At 38.2% G+C, this 17,962-nt stretch overlaps 2 protein-coding genes across 4 annotated transcripts; both read left to right on the plus strand.

Moving 5' to 3' along the window:
* The first annotated feature begins 663 nt into the window (after positions 1-663).
* Positions 664-6,394, plus strand: LOC133019357 (cytokine receptor common subunit gamma-like). 2 transcript variants are annotated; one of them, XM_061085798.1, is made up of 8 exons: positions 664-774; positions 1,503-1,602; positions 2,416-2,585; positions 2,794-2,927; positions 3,011-3,176; positions 3,338-3,428; positions 3,696-3,756; positions 4,129-6,394. In XM_061085798.1, exons 1-8 carry the CDS (start codon positions 711-713, stop codon positions 4,366-4,368), a joined length of 1,026 nt encoding a protein of 341 aa, XP_060941781.1. In that variant the 5' UTR covers positions 664-710; the 3' UTR covers positions 4,369-6,394. The 2 variants fall into 2 exon arrangements, with proteins under 2 accessions (XP_060941781.1, XP_060941782.1); XM_061085799.1 differs by having other exon boundaries at positions 1,503-1,593.
* A 157-nt stretch (positions 6,395-6,551) lies between these two features.
* On the plus strand, positions 6,552-13,836 carry snx12 (sorting nexin 12). Of its 2 annotated transcripts, XM_061085908.1 has the most exons (5): positions 6,552-6,930; positions 8,662-8,757; positions 9,511-9,635; positions 10,045-10,136; positions 12,962-13,836. In XM_061085908.1, the coding sequence occupies exons 1-5, from the start codon at positions 6,766-6,768 to the stop codon at positions 13,174-13,176; spliced, it is 693 nt and encodes a 230-aa protein (XP_060941891.1). In that variant the 5' UTR covers positions 6,552-6,765; the 3' UTR covers positions 13,177-13,836. The 2 variants fall into 2 exon arrangements, with proteins under 2 accessions (XP_060941891.1, XP_060941890.1); XM_061085907.1 differs by lacking the exon at positions 12,962-13,836 and having other exon boundaries at positions 10,045-10,162.
* The last annotated feature ends 4,126 nt before the right edge of the window (positions 13,837-17,962 follow it).

The raw sequence follows: 17,962 nt of genomic DNA on the forward strand, positions 1-17,962 counted from the left end.
GTTGAATCCACAGCCACCTACAGTGGCACAGTGGAAACGGAAGCTAAGGGAGGTGTAATGAATGGAGGCTTTAACTGCTCAATTACAATTCAGGTCTGATGTTTTTGTGAGGAGGTGGCTACCTATTGCAGGATACCTCTCTAACTGAGGGGAATCCTGTGGTACGTCTTAACTGGACATGTCTTAACTGTCCACTTATTTCTTTATTTCTTTATTATTTTTTTATATATGACAGACTAATCAGTCTGTCATATGTAATTTGTGATGTTGTCAAGGAATGTTTGTGTTTTTCTTCAATAAAGTTCTGGAAAATAAAATAGCAATTTCAACCATTGAAATTAAATTTTAAAAACAACCTCGGCAGTAGACCAAATGCACGAAAGGTATGTGGTTTGTTCACTGCAAAACCGATTTATTGAAATTAATTACTTTCCATACGACTGTTGAAAAGAACAAATACATGAAGTCTGGGGTTTCACTCACATTTATTTTTGTATGTCAGACTCTAGAAGTTATTTGACATTAAACCCACACAGCACGAGGCCTTACTACAAATATATCATCTTGATCTGTCAACTAATGCGTTAACAGTTTCCTCTGACAGGAAACAAAAGCCACAAAAGTCAGGCGTAGAGCAGCAGACTTCATTCGACGCATCGAGACTCTGATGTAGAAGTAGACCTACGCTGATCCTGTTTTTGTTTCACACGATGCCGACTAGACTGCTCCTACTTCTCTTTCTGTCCGGACACGTATTTTCCAAAGAACCACCTGGTAAGAACATTTGAAGACAAATAAACTTTAATTTATAGATTAATGGCATGTTATCATATTAATAATATCTGTTTTAGTATTTTTAGACATGCGTGAGAGGTTATTCCGTTTACTACGGCACTCTAATGATATCTTCCATGATTGACAATGTCAGACTGCTGTATTTGTTTATATCTACAATGGTAGTTAATATTCTATCATAAATCAAAATCCTGAAAAGCAGTGAACATGATTTATTTTAACTATTTTCTGATAATTTTCCTTAGCGTAGACTCAAGACAAGATATGGGAAAAACAGCACAACTGCCTTGAAATAGGATTAAGACTTAATAAACCAATTCATCAATGTCAATGTAAATCATATAACTTGATCAATAATAGCTGACAAACTGAGTTACAAAGTTTGAGGTACTAAGTTACTTCCTTGACAATGCATGAATTCCCCTTGTCGTCATTTTACTGCCATTTCCTCATTGTGTGTGTGTGTGTGTATGTGTGTATGTGTGTGTGTGTGTGTGTGTGTGTGTGTGTGTGTGTGTGTGTGTGTACGTGCGTGTGTGTTTGTGTGTGTGTGTGTGTGTGTGCGTGTGTGTGTGCATGTGGGCATGTGTGTGTGTCAGGCAATAGTCTACTTCTGTAGGTAACACGAAAGTAGCCCTAATGATGTTTATTCTGCTGCCTTAATAAACCCTTTCTATTGTTATCAACCTCTTGTATGTCTCTGACAGATGTGGACTGTTGGGTGATTCATCTGAAACATATCAACTGTTCCTGGAATAAACAAGGGACTCCAAACGTCAATTACACCTTCAACAGTTGGTTCGTAATGTGGTGACCGTTACAGTAACAATTCTCTTCTTAAGTCAACTGAATTTATCAAATTAGATGAAATTTTAAACTTGAGGGAAAGTAAAAGTCCATTTCAGACATGTGTTTTAAGTTAGATAAAGAATCATAGGTGATCACACCTGCATTAGCTGAATAACTATGTTTTATTATAAAAAATAGGGTAAACTAGACTTTTACATTTTATTTTGAAATTGAGAGGAAGTTCTACCACTTTCTGCAAACAAAGATGATTTTACAATTATTTTTTGCTCCAATTCAGTTTTTTGTGATGGTTTCAGTTAAAGACAGTTACAGTTATGATAAATCATAATTGTTTTAGTAACTTGTTACGAGTACACACCAATAAAATCATAATTTTTTGTGAAAAGGCTAAATGCACCACCAGGAGCACATGTGATTATTCCTGACATCTGAGGGATTTCACTGTAAGTGAATGTTAATAATAAACAAATGTTTCTTATTCTTCACACTAAGGAAAAAACTATTTTTACTCCATAGCTCGAACCATGACATATTGCATAACTCTTAAAGGTTTGATGAATAGAAAGCCTGATACGATATCTACATGCAGCAAACAGGCCCATTTTCACTGCAGACATCTCACAGCAGGACAATAACAGCTATGACTAACAATATAAATAATGGCTGATGAAAACATCACCAAGAAAAGAACAAGCCCAGGACTGATTGGATTTAATATTGCATTGAAATACTCCCTATGTACAATTGACAGTGGACAAAGCTGTATACTTTGCTTTGAGTGTGAATGAATAATTAGGGGTTCCTACACAGGTTCCAGAGTGACAAAAAGAACTGCACCACCTATGTGTCCGAGAACAACACGAACACTGGATGTATCCAACCCTACGACCAACTGTTAGACAGAAGGTTCCGTACGTTTCAAACCAGACTGTCACACGGCAACGAGACTTTCGTGAAGACGCATCAACTGAAACAAAAAGGTGTGTTTATTAACTGGGGTGCAACATAACACTAGGATGCATGATTCAAAATTCAATGAGAGATATTCACACCCACTGGTGCATTAGAGTAATAAGTTGGATTTAATAAATGTTAACATGGAACCAAAAAAAAGTCCCAGATCTGGCTATTCATTTGTCCTCATATAAGAAGTATTCTCTTTCACTGAGTGGTCTGTCTTGTCTCCAGTGCTGTTATATGCACCAATCAACCTGACTGTCAAGAATGGCTCGGACTATAACCTGTGGTTTTACTGGAACCAGACTGCTTCACATTGTGTGGCGAGTGAGGTTCGCTTCAGGGTCAACGACAAGAGTTGGGAGGTAGGAACACAAAATCCTATTGTTTTTCATACTTTGTTTACATTTTTTTTCTCACTTCCCATCTCTCTGCTTCATCTCCACAGACTTCTCTGGTCAGTATTGGGACTCAGAACTACTGCATCAACTTGCCTTCCAGCAGTTCCAGATATGAGCTTCAAGTGAAGAGCAGAGTGGGGAAAGACTGCGGAGAGTCTTTGAACTGGAGCAGCTGGAGTGAGCCTGCAGTCTGGGGATCCAACAACAGCACAGGTAACCTAAAACCGGGTTTGTACTAGAATTGAGTACAGTGAGATACAGTGGTAAATGGAAAAGAGGAAAGATCTTCTGATAAATGGCAACACGTTTTCTTTTATATGTACTCAGTTATTTGACCCTGCAAATTGAACATTGTCCCCCTCTCTCCCTCCTAGACACCAATGTGTCTGCCTGGACTCCACTGCTTTATGTGGTCGCTGCTGTAATACTCATCCTGTTCGTCATGATGTTCCTACCCAATGAAAGGTGGGTTGGCCCATATGTCATTTAAAAATAGTGGTTGATTATTGCAGTGGGTTCATAATGTGTTTTTTTTGCACATAGTTGTTTAAAGCAACATTATGTAACTCTGACTGAGCCAGAAATGAAGCCTAAATACTCTAGATACAAATGCCACAATCTTGCGTATTCAAAATCTGTGCAGTAGCGATTGGGGGAAGGAGCTGCTGTAGCGAGGTGGATCTGTTGTTGATTGATCATGTTGGAGTAAGAATGTGTTAACCTTCCATACAGGCTCCGAATCATCCCAATCCCTGTAGTTCCAAAGCCATCCCTGCTCCTTTACGACATTGAGGTGAGTACACAGCACCCAGCAGCTGATACCTCTCCCAGACTAAGTATCTACAGATATGCTAGTGACCACTCGAGATTGAACTCGTAAGAAGCTTTACGACTTTTTCTACATCTTAGTTTAGCGAATTTCACAATAGTTGGTCAAAAGGGACAAATTGATATTTTGCCGTAATGATGTCACAAGGTCACAAAAGTAATTACAACTCATCCAAGGGGAGATTATGACAGTTTGATGCCAAGTTACTTGCAACCTTTCGAACAGATATTTCAAAAGCTAGACATTCTAAACCACCAGTTAAGACCACATGGGGACAAAATTGAATTGAATGAATTGATAGTAAAACATCATCATCACTTTTTATCTTTCCTAAAGGATTGGCTTCAATTCTCCAAAGGCATGAAGGGGAATTTGAACTACAACGAGCAGGCCTGTCCTGTCCGGGAGTACTGCCACGTCTCTGAGTCCGACAGCTCCAGCTCTGATGGCTCCACCTGCTCCGTCACCACCGACCAAACCGATTGCTCCGTCTCCATCGCTGTGAACAATGCAGACGACCTTTCCACCTCCGCAGGTCCTCTCTCCTCTCAGGAGGAGGAGCAGGTGTTTGTGTAGGAGGCCTCTCATTGGGGTTTGTCGCGACTTTTCGATCAGGAAATTCTTATACTGACAGACACATCTAAGAATACATGATGTATCCTCTTTAAATTCTCCTTGTCAGATGATATCATAGTATATTGAGACACTTAAAGGCAAACAATTATATCAAAATTCTTAGTGTGTAGGGATGCCGACCACAAGATGGGAAAAAACAGCTTCACTATTTTTGAATGTAACTTTGCACAGAGAGACATAGTCTAAAAAAGAAGCTGCAATAAAAGTACTAATTAAAAATCTATATAAGCAAAACAGGACTTCATTTGTCTCAACACTTCATTTAATCATATCATTTAATAACGATGACATTTTTTCTTCATATGCATCTTTGAAGTTGGATAATCTGTGGATGTTTCATGATAGATTCAGTGAAATATATGTACACTTTTCATATTTTTAACATTTGTATGACAATGGAACAAAATGTATACCCTGGTATCTTTGCTGCACCAGAAATATTTTATCTGCTCTATACAGTCTGGCACCCAGTCTTAAATATTTCTGATCTTATTTTTGATATTATTCCAGTGGTTGACTGAAAGTTCCTTTCAGTCTATGAGACAAAGTTCAAGATACATTTCTGTTTGCTTTGTAACACATAGTTTTAGTTTCATGCAGTCGGAGTACTTTTGTTATTCACTATGAACAATAATCAGATTAATTATAGAAAATAGATGCGATAAACACAAAAAAACACCATTCTCTGTTAACTCACTTATTACATATTACTTTACTCTAATAAGACACCTGATAAATGAATTTAGAGGAAACTTATAAACTCTTTGATATAATTGTCGAAAATTATTCACACATGGAACTTTGATATTGGCAAGTCTACAAAATCAGTTTGGCTGCTGTCTCAAACATTACACTTGTTTTGTCTTTTTAGTCACATAGAAAAATGATCTATGTTGTATCTTCTTATTAACATTTATGACTACAGACTTGATGAAAGTGACAAAACATCGCAATATCCAAAGGCTCATATTAAAATCACCAAAGAACTGCATCATTTTATTTTAACATAATATACCTTAAAACTTTAAATGTTACTTATTTTAATATCTTTGAATGTACTTTTTAAAAATAGGCTGGACGTTGTTGTTGGAACCTATTTGTATTTGTATTGTTCATTTACAATGTGACTTACTGATGTTTTTGTACTGTGATGTTTTCAGGCCAATTTGGTCTTAATTAGTTAAGTGAGCCTATATAAACGGGGTGAATCGTCATGATTGACAGCTGAGACTGACTCGCGATTGGTCGCGCTACATGTTTTTAATTCTTTGAATGTACTTTATTTTTTATTTTCTTGGACGTCGTTGTTGGAGCCTCTTTGTACTGTTATCGTTTATTTACAGTGTGACTTTTTGGTTTAACTGGTTGTTGTTGGAGCCTATTGGTATTGTTATTGTTTATTTACTTAGCTGTAACCTCCCACTTGTATGTTTTTGCTCTAACTGATTGTACGTTGTTGTTGGAGCCTTTTTGTATTGCTATCGTTTATTTACCTAGCTTTAAACTCCCACATTTATCTTTTTGTTTTAACTGGTTCGACATTGTTGTTGGAGCTTCTTTGTATTGTTATCGTTTATTTACTTAGCTGTAAACTCCCACATTTATCTCTTTGTTTTAACTGGTTCGACTTTGTTGTTGGAGCATCTTTGTATTGTTATCGTTTATTTACAGTGTGACTTAGCTGTAAACTCCCACATTTATCTTTTTGTTTTAACTGGTTCGACATTGTTGTTGGAGCTTCTTTGTATTGTTATCGTTTATTTACTTAGCTTTAAACTCCCACATTTATCTTTTTGTTTTAACTGGTTCGACTTTGTTGTTGGAGCTTCTTTGTATTGTTATCGTTTATTTACTTAGCTTTAAACTCCCACATTTATCTTTTTGTTTTAACTGGTTCGACATTGTTGTTGGAGCTTCTTTGTATTGTTATCTTTTATTTACTTAGCTGTAAACTCCCACGTGTATCTGTTATTCTTTCCAAATAAAATACGACCTGATAACAATCCCGACACAGACTCTTGACTCGGACTGCCCGCGGTGCAGTGCTCATCGTGTCCGCTAGGGGGAGCGCGGAGTGTCCCACCGCACAGCGCGGAACTGAGTCAACGTATTTTGCAGATTCTCGAAGGGCAGGGCGCAGGGCGGCTGGCCCCCGCAACGAGACACTCCACTCGGCTACTTCCCTAGCGGAACCCACCCGGCTGTACCCACCCGGCTGAACCCACCCGGCTGCCGCTAGCGATCCATGCCTTCACATGAGATCTAACACCCGACCGTGCAGACAGTTGCTTTGACGCTGATTCGGTGTTGGTCGTTCAGAGATCACAACCTGACAAAATGACAGATTCCACGGTGGCCGACACTCGCCGGTTGAACTCCAAGCCCCAGGACCTGACGGATGCTTACGGGCCCCCCAGCAATTTCCTGGAAATAGACGTTTTCGACCCACAGATCGTCGGAGTCGGACGGACCCGATACACGACCTACGAAGTTCGCATGCGGGTGAGTGTTTTTGGGAATGGAAAACACCATGGTTGCAGGGTTAGCTAACTGGGGTGGTTCTTCCAACGAAGCTAACTGGTTATTGCCCAGTCGCCGCTAGCGTTAGCATGTTTACCCGCTGGTGTCAACACACGGGGCGGGCTGTGGCGGTTCCGGGTGGGGCGCCCGGAGAACTCGAGGACCGGGGATTCATCGCGGCCTAGCTGGTTGGTGGTGGCGTTAGCAATGAAAGCTAACTCGTCTGATGAAGTTTCGTGAATCTATCGACGACCTGCAGCAGGCACGGAGAAAGCAGATGTAGAATATAGTGTTAACGTGATATTTTAACGCTTTAATCAACTTTTGTGCTTCCGGATAAAGTGAAAAATTAGGCAGGAAAAGGATCGCCCGAAGCTAGCAGCTACTCCTATTTACACACATTACATATAACCATGAAATTAGCATTGCCTGCCTATGTACACATCATTTACTAGTCTACGTTAATACAAAGCAAACATTTCTACTGTAATTGGTGGGAAAAGTAGCTGAGCGAGGAACAATAACAGGAGTTGTATGGTTAGCAAGTTAGCCACTTCAAATTTCACACATTCATATAAATAATCAGACGAATAATAACGTGAGGGATTCTAGTAAAAGTTTAATTTTAACTTCCTCCTTCAGTTCAGTGTGAGTTGAACACGTTGAAGTGTGAAACTGATGAAATAACAGAAAAAAGGCACATGCTCTGACATTTTTAGGGAAGGTGATATTTAAAAATTGCAAGATTGCTGTTTACTGAGAGGATCCTGACCACAGACTGATTATCTGATGTCTCCTGGGAGAGTTTCTCCATCACAATGTAAACAAGGTGCTGCTTGTGTCTCTTGAACATTCACACACTCACAGGTTGGGACGGGTTCTTGCATCAGAGGTGGGGTCCACTAGTTGTGTGTGTGTGTGTGTGTGTGTGTGTGTGTGTGTGTGTGTGTGTGTGTGTGTGTGTGTGTGTGTGTGTGTGTGTGTGTGTGTGTGTGTGTGTGTGTGTGTGTGTGTGTGTGTGTGTGTGTGTGTGTGTGTGTGTGTGTGTGTGTGTGTGTGTGTGTGTGTGTGTGTGTGTGTGTGTGTGTGTGTGTGTGTGTGTGTGTGTGTGTGTGTGTGTGTGTGTTCTTGCGCATCTCAAATCACATTACTGACCAAATTGGATGAAAGCAGAGTCTGTGTGGTTAACAGACACCGGACCCTTCTACTGACTGACAGTCTGCCTGCAGAAGGATCACCTATACTGTAGCAATTGACTCTAGCAGATAGGACTAATTCATCTAAAAGATAAATAATGAGCTTTAAACACATTTTGAAAAAGCAAAGACATAATTTGCTACACTCCAACTAGACTGGATATCTCAGCATTTGTGTACATGTACATACTTTAAATCCTTAGTACAGCAAAACAACATTGCTGCATATCTTTCATTCTTCCACCTACCTACCTACGTCTTAAGCATTAACACAGGTTAGCTTTTTACTTAATTTTCAACATTTACTCCTGTTACTTTTCGGTATGTTATAAATATCACAAATAAAATGTTGGATATTGTATTGTGACTGCCTATGTGTTGTATTCTTTTGTGTGTGATACATCAGTAAAAGAGACATTTCCAATGATACCTGCATTAGTGGACAATCAAGTTTTCGATCTTAAGCAATTGTGTGAATTAGGAATAACTTTTCTCTCCCTTTTCCTTCACTGTGTAGACAAACCTTCCCATTTTCAAACTGAAGGACTCGTGCGTGAGAAGAAGATACAGTGACTTCGAGTGGCTAAAGATTGAGCTGGAAAGAGACAGTAAGGTGAGTGAGCAACGATAGCTAGCTTAAAGCTAATCATTTAAGCAGACTGGCAGGCAAAAGTAAGTGGAAAAATATAATCCTTACTGCAGGATATTAGGAAAGTGTGTGATATCCTTGTTGAATATAGCAGTGATGATATGACTTGCGATAAATACACAAATGCTTAAGTAGACAGTGTTAAAGTCTTTCTGCTTTGGTTTCATTGCTAACATAACCCTTATACAGTAAGAGGTCTATGCAGACACTGAAAAAGAGGAGAAAAACATTATTTCCATTCCAACAACATGGTTTAATTGAAAAAATTCTACCTGGCTACTGAGGCAGGGACCATGGGCGGCTCCACAGATTCCAGACACCAAGGGAGCCGTGCACAGTTCCACTAAGTCTGCTAACAGTGGTCATTTGGGGTCTTTTCATATACATTTGGACAATGAAAATCACCTGTCAAACTGTTTGTGTGTGAGAGAGAGCGAGGGAGGAAAGAGCGAGCAGAGCGGCAGATGAATGTGCTGCTCTGAAGAAAGATTTAATAATACATTTTTGAAATATCGTGCAGCCCTAATCCTTACTTAGTTTCTAATGTGTTAGGATTTGGGATTAGATTTCATCTTGAGCCCCAATTAAGAAAAATAAATTCAAGTTTGTGGTGACTTTCATTAACTACTATGCCATCGAATTAGACAATGAACATTTCAAATTGTAGTAGATATATCTCATCTTCACTGTTATTTTTTTGACATCTTGCAACAACAGATTGTAGTACCACCTCTGCCGGGCAAAGCCCTGAAGAGACAGTTGCCGTTCCGTGGAGACGAGGGCCTTTTCGACCCAAGCTTCATTGATGAGCGGCGATCTGGCCTCGAGCAGTTCATCAACAGGTTAGTCAGTTAAAATACACTAAATAAGAAACCTTTTTATGTGTAAAACATCTAACAATCATATTTGTCGCATAGACTGGTTATAAAGATGGAAGACATGATGGTTCCCCAAAAGTGGAGCCAAAGAGTCTCAATTGCCCCTTGTGGCTGGCTTTAGTATAGGCTATAACCACGATGTGTTGTATAGACACAAAATGCATTGGCCTAGAAATTCACTAATTCAGTATGTCAGTGAGTCAGACATTGCAAAGAGATGTCTAGCCCTACACAAGGCTTAATCTAATCTGTGTCTGGAAAAGCAGCCTCACGTGAACTAACAAATCCACAGATGCATTTTGCCACACCTCCACAAACAGCATTTAAATGAACAGTGAGTGAATCGGCATTGTCTTTGTGTGTGTTTCTGTAGAATTGCAGGTCACCCCTTGGCCCAGAACGAGCGCTGTCTTCACATGTTCCTGCAAGATGAAGGCATTGACCGTAACTACATTCCTGGAAAAGTACGGCACTAGGGTTTACACGGGGACATGAGCATGTGGGGGTTAAACTCTCGGTCGTAAAACGGACTGACTTGCCTTTCTCTTCCCCCACAACCTCTCTTAATCTCTCTCTCTCTTTATGCTTTATCTGCCCATCTTTTTCTCTCTTTCTCAGTGTATACCAATGTAAAGTCGTTTTCACTTTATCTTTGGAGTTAGAGTATGTTCTTCTGCTAAACATCAGGACATGAATCAAATTTTATTTGTATAGCCCATTTTCACAAATCGCAATTTGTCTCAAAGGGTTTTAACAAGGTGTGACATCCTCTGTTCCTTACCCTCAGCAAGAGTTAGATAAACTACCAAAAAAACTGTGTAACAGGGTAAAAAGAATGAAGAAACCTCAGAGAGAGCCACATGTGAGGCATCCCTCTCCCAGGACAGACAGAAGTGCAATAGATGCCACGTGTAATATTGCTAATGTTTCAGAGAATTCTGTGACTCCTCTCTACCCTTATGCATTTGTTTTATAATTGTTCAATAAGGAAAGCATCCCTCCATAGCTGTGATTGTATGGTGAAATATTTGGCTCTTACTTGCAATTTTCAGGAATGGTAAAAATAATGTGTGGTACTTTTCAATCTTTCCTTGATGAGTGTCATACATTCATCATTGTAATATAATGTGGATAAAGTAGAATTATGTCTAAATGTGTGTGTTGGCACAAATGTGAACAACGATGCACGCAGAATGTTACGTAGATTCTGATGATGTTTTGTTCTCTTTGTTTTTCTGTTGTTTTTAGGTATGAATGAAGTAAGTTTGCTTTATTTTTTCTCTTCTCTAAGAGCTTTCAGGAAGTTAAATGTAGTTGCATGGGCCCAAAGGCAATAGTTCACAGATACTAAATTAAGATAATGCTAATGTGATAAATAAATCATCACAAAGATTGTAAAACAATCTTGTAAATATCTTGAACATAGACTCTGGTATGTGTTGTGGAGGGAAAAACAGTCTGCAAGCCAGTTTTAAATTAGCCACAATGTAGCATGTGGAGAAAGATAAATGTAAAATCCCATTTGCAGTGGGACTGTAATAAATGCACTGGAGATCCAGCCATAAACTGGCTTGCAGATGTTTCTCAGTCCACCAGTATCAGGCCAGCTGAAAGAAAAAACACGTGTTTTGAGTTCTGTGAACTATTGTTTGATAGAGAAAGTTTTGTACGTCGCCTGTGACTAAAGCTGTTGTTGAAACATTTCTTTCCAAACTAATTCTGATACACTAATCATTGAATGCATGGCCAACCTGCACGCTTACTTTGCAATATATGTGTGTGTCTCACTGGCAAATGAATCGGAATCCTGCTCGACAAACAAACAAAATACAACCTCCATCATGGAGGTTGGAGATGGAGGTTATCATGACATATTGAACGTTGGCAAAACACACATTAATGAAACAACCATCTGCAATGCATGATGCTTATTTGTGAATTTTGATGTACTGCAACAAAAACTGCCACTGCTCGCTTCCAGCATCACGTCGTGACGCACTGCATGCAGGCCTGTTTAATGTAGCATGTTTGATTCGTATTAGAGCTTCCATCGCAACTTTGTTTTATTCATGCTGGCTGATCAAGGAATAGTTTCTTACATTTAAGTCCAAGGAGTGTTCTCAATCTTAAAAAAACACATTGAAAGAGGCCACAATCTATTTAAGGAGACAGTTACGTCTTAATACCAACAAGGAGCGTTAGTCAACGTGTCCACTTTTATTCTTGGACTTAAAGGGATACGTCACACCAAAATGAAAATCTACTTATTATCTACTCACCACTGTGCCGATGGAGGGGGGGTGAAGTGTTTGAGTCCACAGAACACTTCTGGAGTCTCAGGGGTAGACTTTTTTGGAGCAGAATCGAATACAATGGAGGTCAATAGTGAGTCCTGCTCCATGCTGCTTGTGTCCGCAAGCCCCAACATTCATATACGACTCCAAACAAGGTCATTTACTCCATGTTTTAGGCCTAAACGTGACCGTGAAGGCACCTCCTCGGGAAGATATCAGACGACATTTCGGCTTAAAACGAGGTGTAAATGGTTTTGAGTCAGATTTGACCGCGGGGCTTTGCAGACACTTGGATGACACCACACAAGCAGTATGGAGGCCTATTATTTCTTCTTTCTGTTTTATTTGTATGAAGAAGAGGACACCAGTTACTTCATTTTTATTAGATTCTGCTCTTACAAAGTGAACCCCTGAGACTCCTAAAGTGTTTTGTGGACTCGATCACTTTACCCACCCCCCTATCGGCAAATTGGTGAGTAGATAATGAGGGAATTGTCCTTTTTTGGTGACCTGTCCATATGAATACATTTTCATGTTATAGGACTCTGCTATATGACCAAATTGTATTGTGTCAAAATAAGCAAGTTCATATTAGTTGATATATGTAATTATTACAACAATTTCGTCTTACTTTTAAGTTTAAATAATTGTGTTTGCCCCTGACTGAAATTTGTGGTTTGAAATTATACCTCACATTTCACTTGTGTGAGGTAAATCAACTGTGTTATACCTCCTCACTGTTATATCAGAATATATATTGGACTTTTGTTGTTGAGGTATTGATGAAAATTACAATGCGATTATTATTTATATTGTGTTATTGTCCAGCCCTAAACTTAACTCTTGAGTGTTTAACTGTAGTCCCTTGGCTAAGAACTGTGAATTATAATATTGTGTCGTTGTAATTAGTCAGAGCATCAGATTGTTTTCACCATGTTCCACTTCCAGCTTGAACCCGTTAGAATGTTATTTCTCATGTTTATTGTCTTTTTCTCCCAACACAGACTGCTGCACCTGCCCCGTGTACATTTATTTCTACATCACGTCATTGTAAAGCCGCTGGAAATGTCAGAACTGAGGAGTGTCAACGGTGTCGGAAAAACACAAATATTGCTCAAAACTTTATTGAAATCCAGTGTATTAAACATTTGATGTTTTGTCTTTATTCAGCCATTCCACATATTATATGTACATTATTTTTGATTCAGTAATCAGAGAAAATTAAGACATGTTCCATTTTATCTTAGCTAGATTTTTCTTTTTTTACAATGATGGTTATGTTTTCTGAATGTCTCTTTTTTTTCTTTTCTTTTTTTTTTAATTGAGTCAATCAAGTTTTAAGAAGAGTTTAATTTCCTGCTTCAATTTGGGTTTCTCGGTGCGAGCACATATGAGATTTTGATGGAAACCTCCCAAAGTCGAGCAACATGTAGCATGTTGGGAATAAAGACGGCGACGTGTCATTCCAGTCAGTGTATTTTCTCCTGAGGTTTATTTTCTGGAAACACTCTTAAATCAGGATTCTTTTACAACTAACTGTTTTTAACTCTGCTGTCTGAGTTACATCATCCTGCTGTGTTGTCAAGTCAGCTATTGGGAATGTTAATTTAGGTAAAATAACAATATCTAAGCACTGTGACAAGAGGTTCATTATATGAACAATATTTCATTGCTCCAAAGGCGTAATCAGCATCTGGTTCATTGATCCACAATAAGGATAGTTCTGTGCTTAGTTTTCCAGTTTTGTTTTTCTTTCTGTCAATATTATTGTGAAGTGTATTAATACATGTTGCCATTGCAGTTCCGCTCTGGGTGACTGGGAACTTCCTTGTTACTCTTGTCCTCCCAATTAAATTTCCTGCTGCCTGCTTTGTCATGTCTGCATATCTCTTCTGGGTTCTGATTCGAGGAATTGCAACTAAATCACTAAAACTGGGCTTAAGGTCAGTGGTTAGTGCTTCACACTGAGACAGATCAAAGAGTCATGGGAGCTGGATGAGTGGCTGCAGATTGGCAGGTAGCCTAATTTAACAATGACGTGAAAACATGAAGTTGGAAACATAAATATTATACCTAATGCATAAAGACTATTAAACAGGGTTGAAACATTAAAACTAGTTTTTTTTATTTGTGGACTGGATAGTAAAGTACTATGTGAATTCCTGGTGTAGTGAGAAGAGATGAACCTGTTTGACCTTTGTAAAGTCTCAGTTTATGTTCTATTTCCAGACTTTGAACCTAGTAAATTAAAATTGTTGTACTATTTCCACCACTAGGGAAATAATTTGTGTTAATAAATTAAGATAAATATTTAGCAACTAGTTTGATAGTCAATATTTTTAAACATATCAGCCAAACCTTTTCTTTTTCTAGCTTTTAAACCATGAGGATTCAATGCTCGTCTCTTTAATACTTAATTGCAAATTAAATATATTGAGTTTTTCATTGTTGCTCGAATACAACAAGTAATTTGACGACATCAGCTTTAGTTGTAAAAATATACTAATGCTTTTTCTTTACCTTCTGGCACTTTATTGAAAAAAATATAGATATGTATGAAATAGCTGAGCGCACAGTTCTGTAGTGCAGCAAATATAAAAACTGCCTTTTTGTCAGTAAGGAAGTAAAACTGTGGCAATGCTGGTTCTTTTTGTTTTGCCAAACATGAGTCTCAAAGTCCTCTAATCTTTTTTCTTGTTCACCCTCAGGAAATACAGGGATTAACAGGGGAGAGGGGAGTTCTGGCCACAGGTGGATTAAACTTGTCCCAGAATAGTGATCTTGTGATGTAGGCCTTGAACTGCAAGTGATCTAAATTAGACCCAACTGTAACTGGGTGTGAATATAAAATAAAAGGAATTACAAACAATGAATTGGTTATTCATATACTTTAACTCACAGTCGTGCTTTTTTCCATTTATCTTTGCACAAGATATTTGCAAGACAAACAGTAGGAAACCTCAAGAAGAGCCACAGGAGAAGGACCTCTCTTCCAGGATGGCATATAAACATGCAATACATGTGTTCCAGCAGTAAAGAGAAAGAAGAAAATGAACTCGGTATTTATGGGAAATGTATATTTTGGGTTTGTATATCAGAGAATAACATGCTTTATAGCCTTAAGTTCAATGGAACAAGACCATAATGCTGAGTAATCAAATTAGAAAATATGCAGAAACCCTGGGATCCACACACCAACCCTGACCTTCCTCCTCAGCCAGGATCGTGACCTATAAAACTAGAGAGCTTTGATGTGCTCGCCTTGTCCTGAGTAATGAAAGTGGGCAGACAGGATGGGCACGCTGAGCCAAGGCGGAGATTAGGTCGTGTTTTGTTAGCAGTTCTAACGCTGGAGCCTAGTGTGCAGCCATGACGCCTGTTGTGTTTGCAGAGACACCCAGTTGGGTTAGGTTGATAAAGTGGAAGTAAATTGAAAGAGCAACCCAAAGCAGTGTGGCTGGGCAAGGACAAAAGGTGAGACGAGTGGCTACTATAGTACCGTCGGACAGAGAGCGACGGGTGGAGAGGGAGAAAAGGCAATTTAGAAATCCACTTCATTTCAGGTTACCTCTCGGGTTATTTCCCAAGGCAGAAAAAGCAATTCATTTGGCGTAGAACAGATGAGGAGCAGTAATCCAAACCTAAACACTGAGGGAAGAAGACAAACAATTCATAATAAGCATCAACAACTGAAACACAGAATTTCATTGGACAAGACTGTCTTGGCTTGCAAGGACTAAATGTCTCATTCATAAAGCCACGATTGGCCCTTTATTTCTATTTTAAATTCTCTATGAAAGCATAAATTAGTTAACTTAAACTAAAAATAGTCAGCAGTGCGCTGAATTTCAAGGCTGGACTCAGAATTTGGGTTGGCATGGTGGTGCAGTGGTTAGTACCACCAGCAGGGGACCTGGGTTTGACCAGGGCCTTTCTCTGTTCTCTCGGGTCTGGATGGGTTTTCTCCGAGTTCTCCCAAAGTTTAAAAATCATTAATTGAATTCTAAATTGCCTGTAGGTATCAATGTGATCATGGATGGTTGTTTGTCTCTATATGTCATCCGTGCTATCAATCAATCAATCAACAAATTGTGATTTGTGAACATTCCTCTCCCAGGACGGACAGAAGTGCAATAGATGCCACGTGTAATGGAGAACATCAGCAAAATAAGAGTATTTACAACATTGATAGAATAAACAGTTTGTATCATAATGCGAAGTAAATGAATTTAGGAGTTATCGTCAGTAATGGCAGAGTGTCTGAGTCGGCTTATAGTATATCAAGCAGTCTTGTTAAAAATAATAAACCACGATCGGCATGCCACCATGATCAGATGCCATCATAATCCACAATGCATTGTCATGCTACAGCCTGACCCGTCTCCCACCCATGGTCAGCTGGGATTGCCTCCATGCCCCCGACGACCAACAAAGACTAAGCAGTACAGATAATGGATGGATGGACAGTCCGAAAATAATGTGTTCCTTTGCATGGCTGAACTGTTCACAAGGCAAAGTGGGAAAAATCATAAGGAAATAGGAGCACCAAACCACAATATCATTTGAAATGATTCATCACAGTCGAGAGAGAATGTTAAATTTATTAAATTGAGGTTATTTATACATGCATTTGACTCATTTTCTGTGCAATTATATATTATAAATATATATATTTATATGTTAATATTGCCCAGATACGCCCTCTATCTACAAGTCTGGGAGTTCTGGCACCAACATTGAGACTCCAGTATCTGTCAGACTATATTTGGCATTAGTATGCTGACACTGTATTTCGGCTACTGTATTTATTATTAACTCTGATGCCATATTGTATTGGCGTTGCATCAGATGGTTTTAATTTGAAATTATTTTTGTATTTTGTGCATCACCTCCTCCTTTGGACACTGATATGACATTCTATACATGATGTCATAAAATGTCATATCATACAAAGGTGGAATACAACTGCGATAACTTACTCAAGTGAATGTTAAATAGTCTGAATAATATATATATGAGTAATATTACATTATAAATTATTACAATTATTATGAATATAACAATGCACTAATGGAATCTTATAATCAAATTATGTGATTGCCAATATTAAATCGTTGTATTTATGTAATCTGGAAAATGCATTTTAAGTATCAAAAGTATCACCCTGATGACTTTTGAAACTTAAAATACATTTTTCAATTTATAAACTATCATTGTAGAACCATTTCCATCAAAGGACTTTAACCGTTGACTATATAGAATTGGACTTGTTAGCAAAAGTAACTTGTGTGTACTTAAAATACATTTTCCAATTTATATACTTTCATCTGAGATACATTTTCATCACAGGACTTTAACCGTTGACTATATAGAATTGGACTTGTTAGCAAAAGTAACTTGTGTGTACTTAAAATACATTTTCCAATTTATATACTTTCATCTTAGATACATTTTCATCAAAGGACTTTAACCGTTGACTGTATAGAATTGGACTTGTGAGTAAAAGTAACTTGTGTGTACTTAAAATGCATTTTCCAATTTATATACTTTCATCTTAGATACATTTTCATCACAGGACTTTAACCGTTGACTATATAGAATTGGACTTGTTAGTAAAAGTAACTTGTGTGTACTTAAAATACATTTTCCAATTTACATACTTTCATCTTAGATCAATTTTCATCACAGGACTTCAACCATTGACTGTATAGAATTGGACTTGTGAGTAAAAGTAACTTGTGTGTACTTAAAATGCATTTTCCAATTTATATACTTTTATCTTAGATCCATTTCCATCACAGGAGTTTATCCGTTGACTATATAGAATTGGACTTGTTAGAAAAATAAACTTGTGTGTACTTAAAATACATTTTCCAATTGAAATACTTTCATCTTAGATCAATTTTCATCACAGGACTTTAACCGGTGACTGTATATAATTGGACTTGTGAGTAAAAGTAACTTGTGTGTACTTAAAATACATTTTCCAATTTATAT

Source organism: Limanda limanda, chromosome 14 (assembly GCF_963576545.1).
Source record: "Limanda limanda chromosome 14, fLimLim1.1, whole genome shotgun sequence".
Classification (NCBI taxonomy): domain Eukaryota; kingdom Metazoa; phylum Chordata; class Actinopteri; order Pleuronectiformes; family Pleuronectidae; genus Limanda; species Limanda limanda.

Excerpts from the sequence above, each read along its gene's own strand:
- LOC133019357 (XM_061085798.1), top strand. The coding sequence starts at position 711 with ATGCCGACTAGACTGCTCCTACTTCTCTTTCTGTCCGGACACGTATTT. Across the intron at positions 2,586-2,793 it reads GCATCAACTGAAACAAAAAG|TGCTGTTATATGCACCAATC; the intron begins GTGTGTTTATTA and ends TCTTGTCTCCAG. Across the intron at positions 3,177-3,337 it reads GGGATCCAACAACAGCACAG|ACACCAATGTGTCTGCCTGG; the intron begins GTAACCTAAAAC and ends TCTCCCTCCTAG.
- snx12 (XM_061085908.1), top strand. The coding sequence starts at position 6,766 with ATGACAGATTCCACGGTGGCCGACACTCGCCGGTTGAACTCCAAGCCC. Across the intron at positions 6,931-8,661 it reads CCTACGAAGTTCGCATGCGG|ACAAACCTTCCCATTTTCAA; the intron begins GTGAGTGTTTTT and ends TTCACTGTGTAG. Across the intron at positions 10,137-12,961 it reads TAACTACATTCCTGGAAAAG|CAACACAGACTGCTGCACCT; the intron begins TACGGCACTAGG and ends GTCTTTTTCTCC.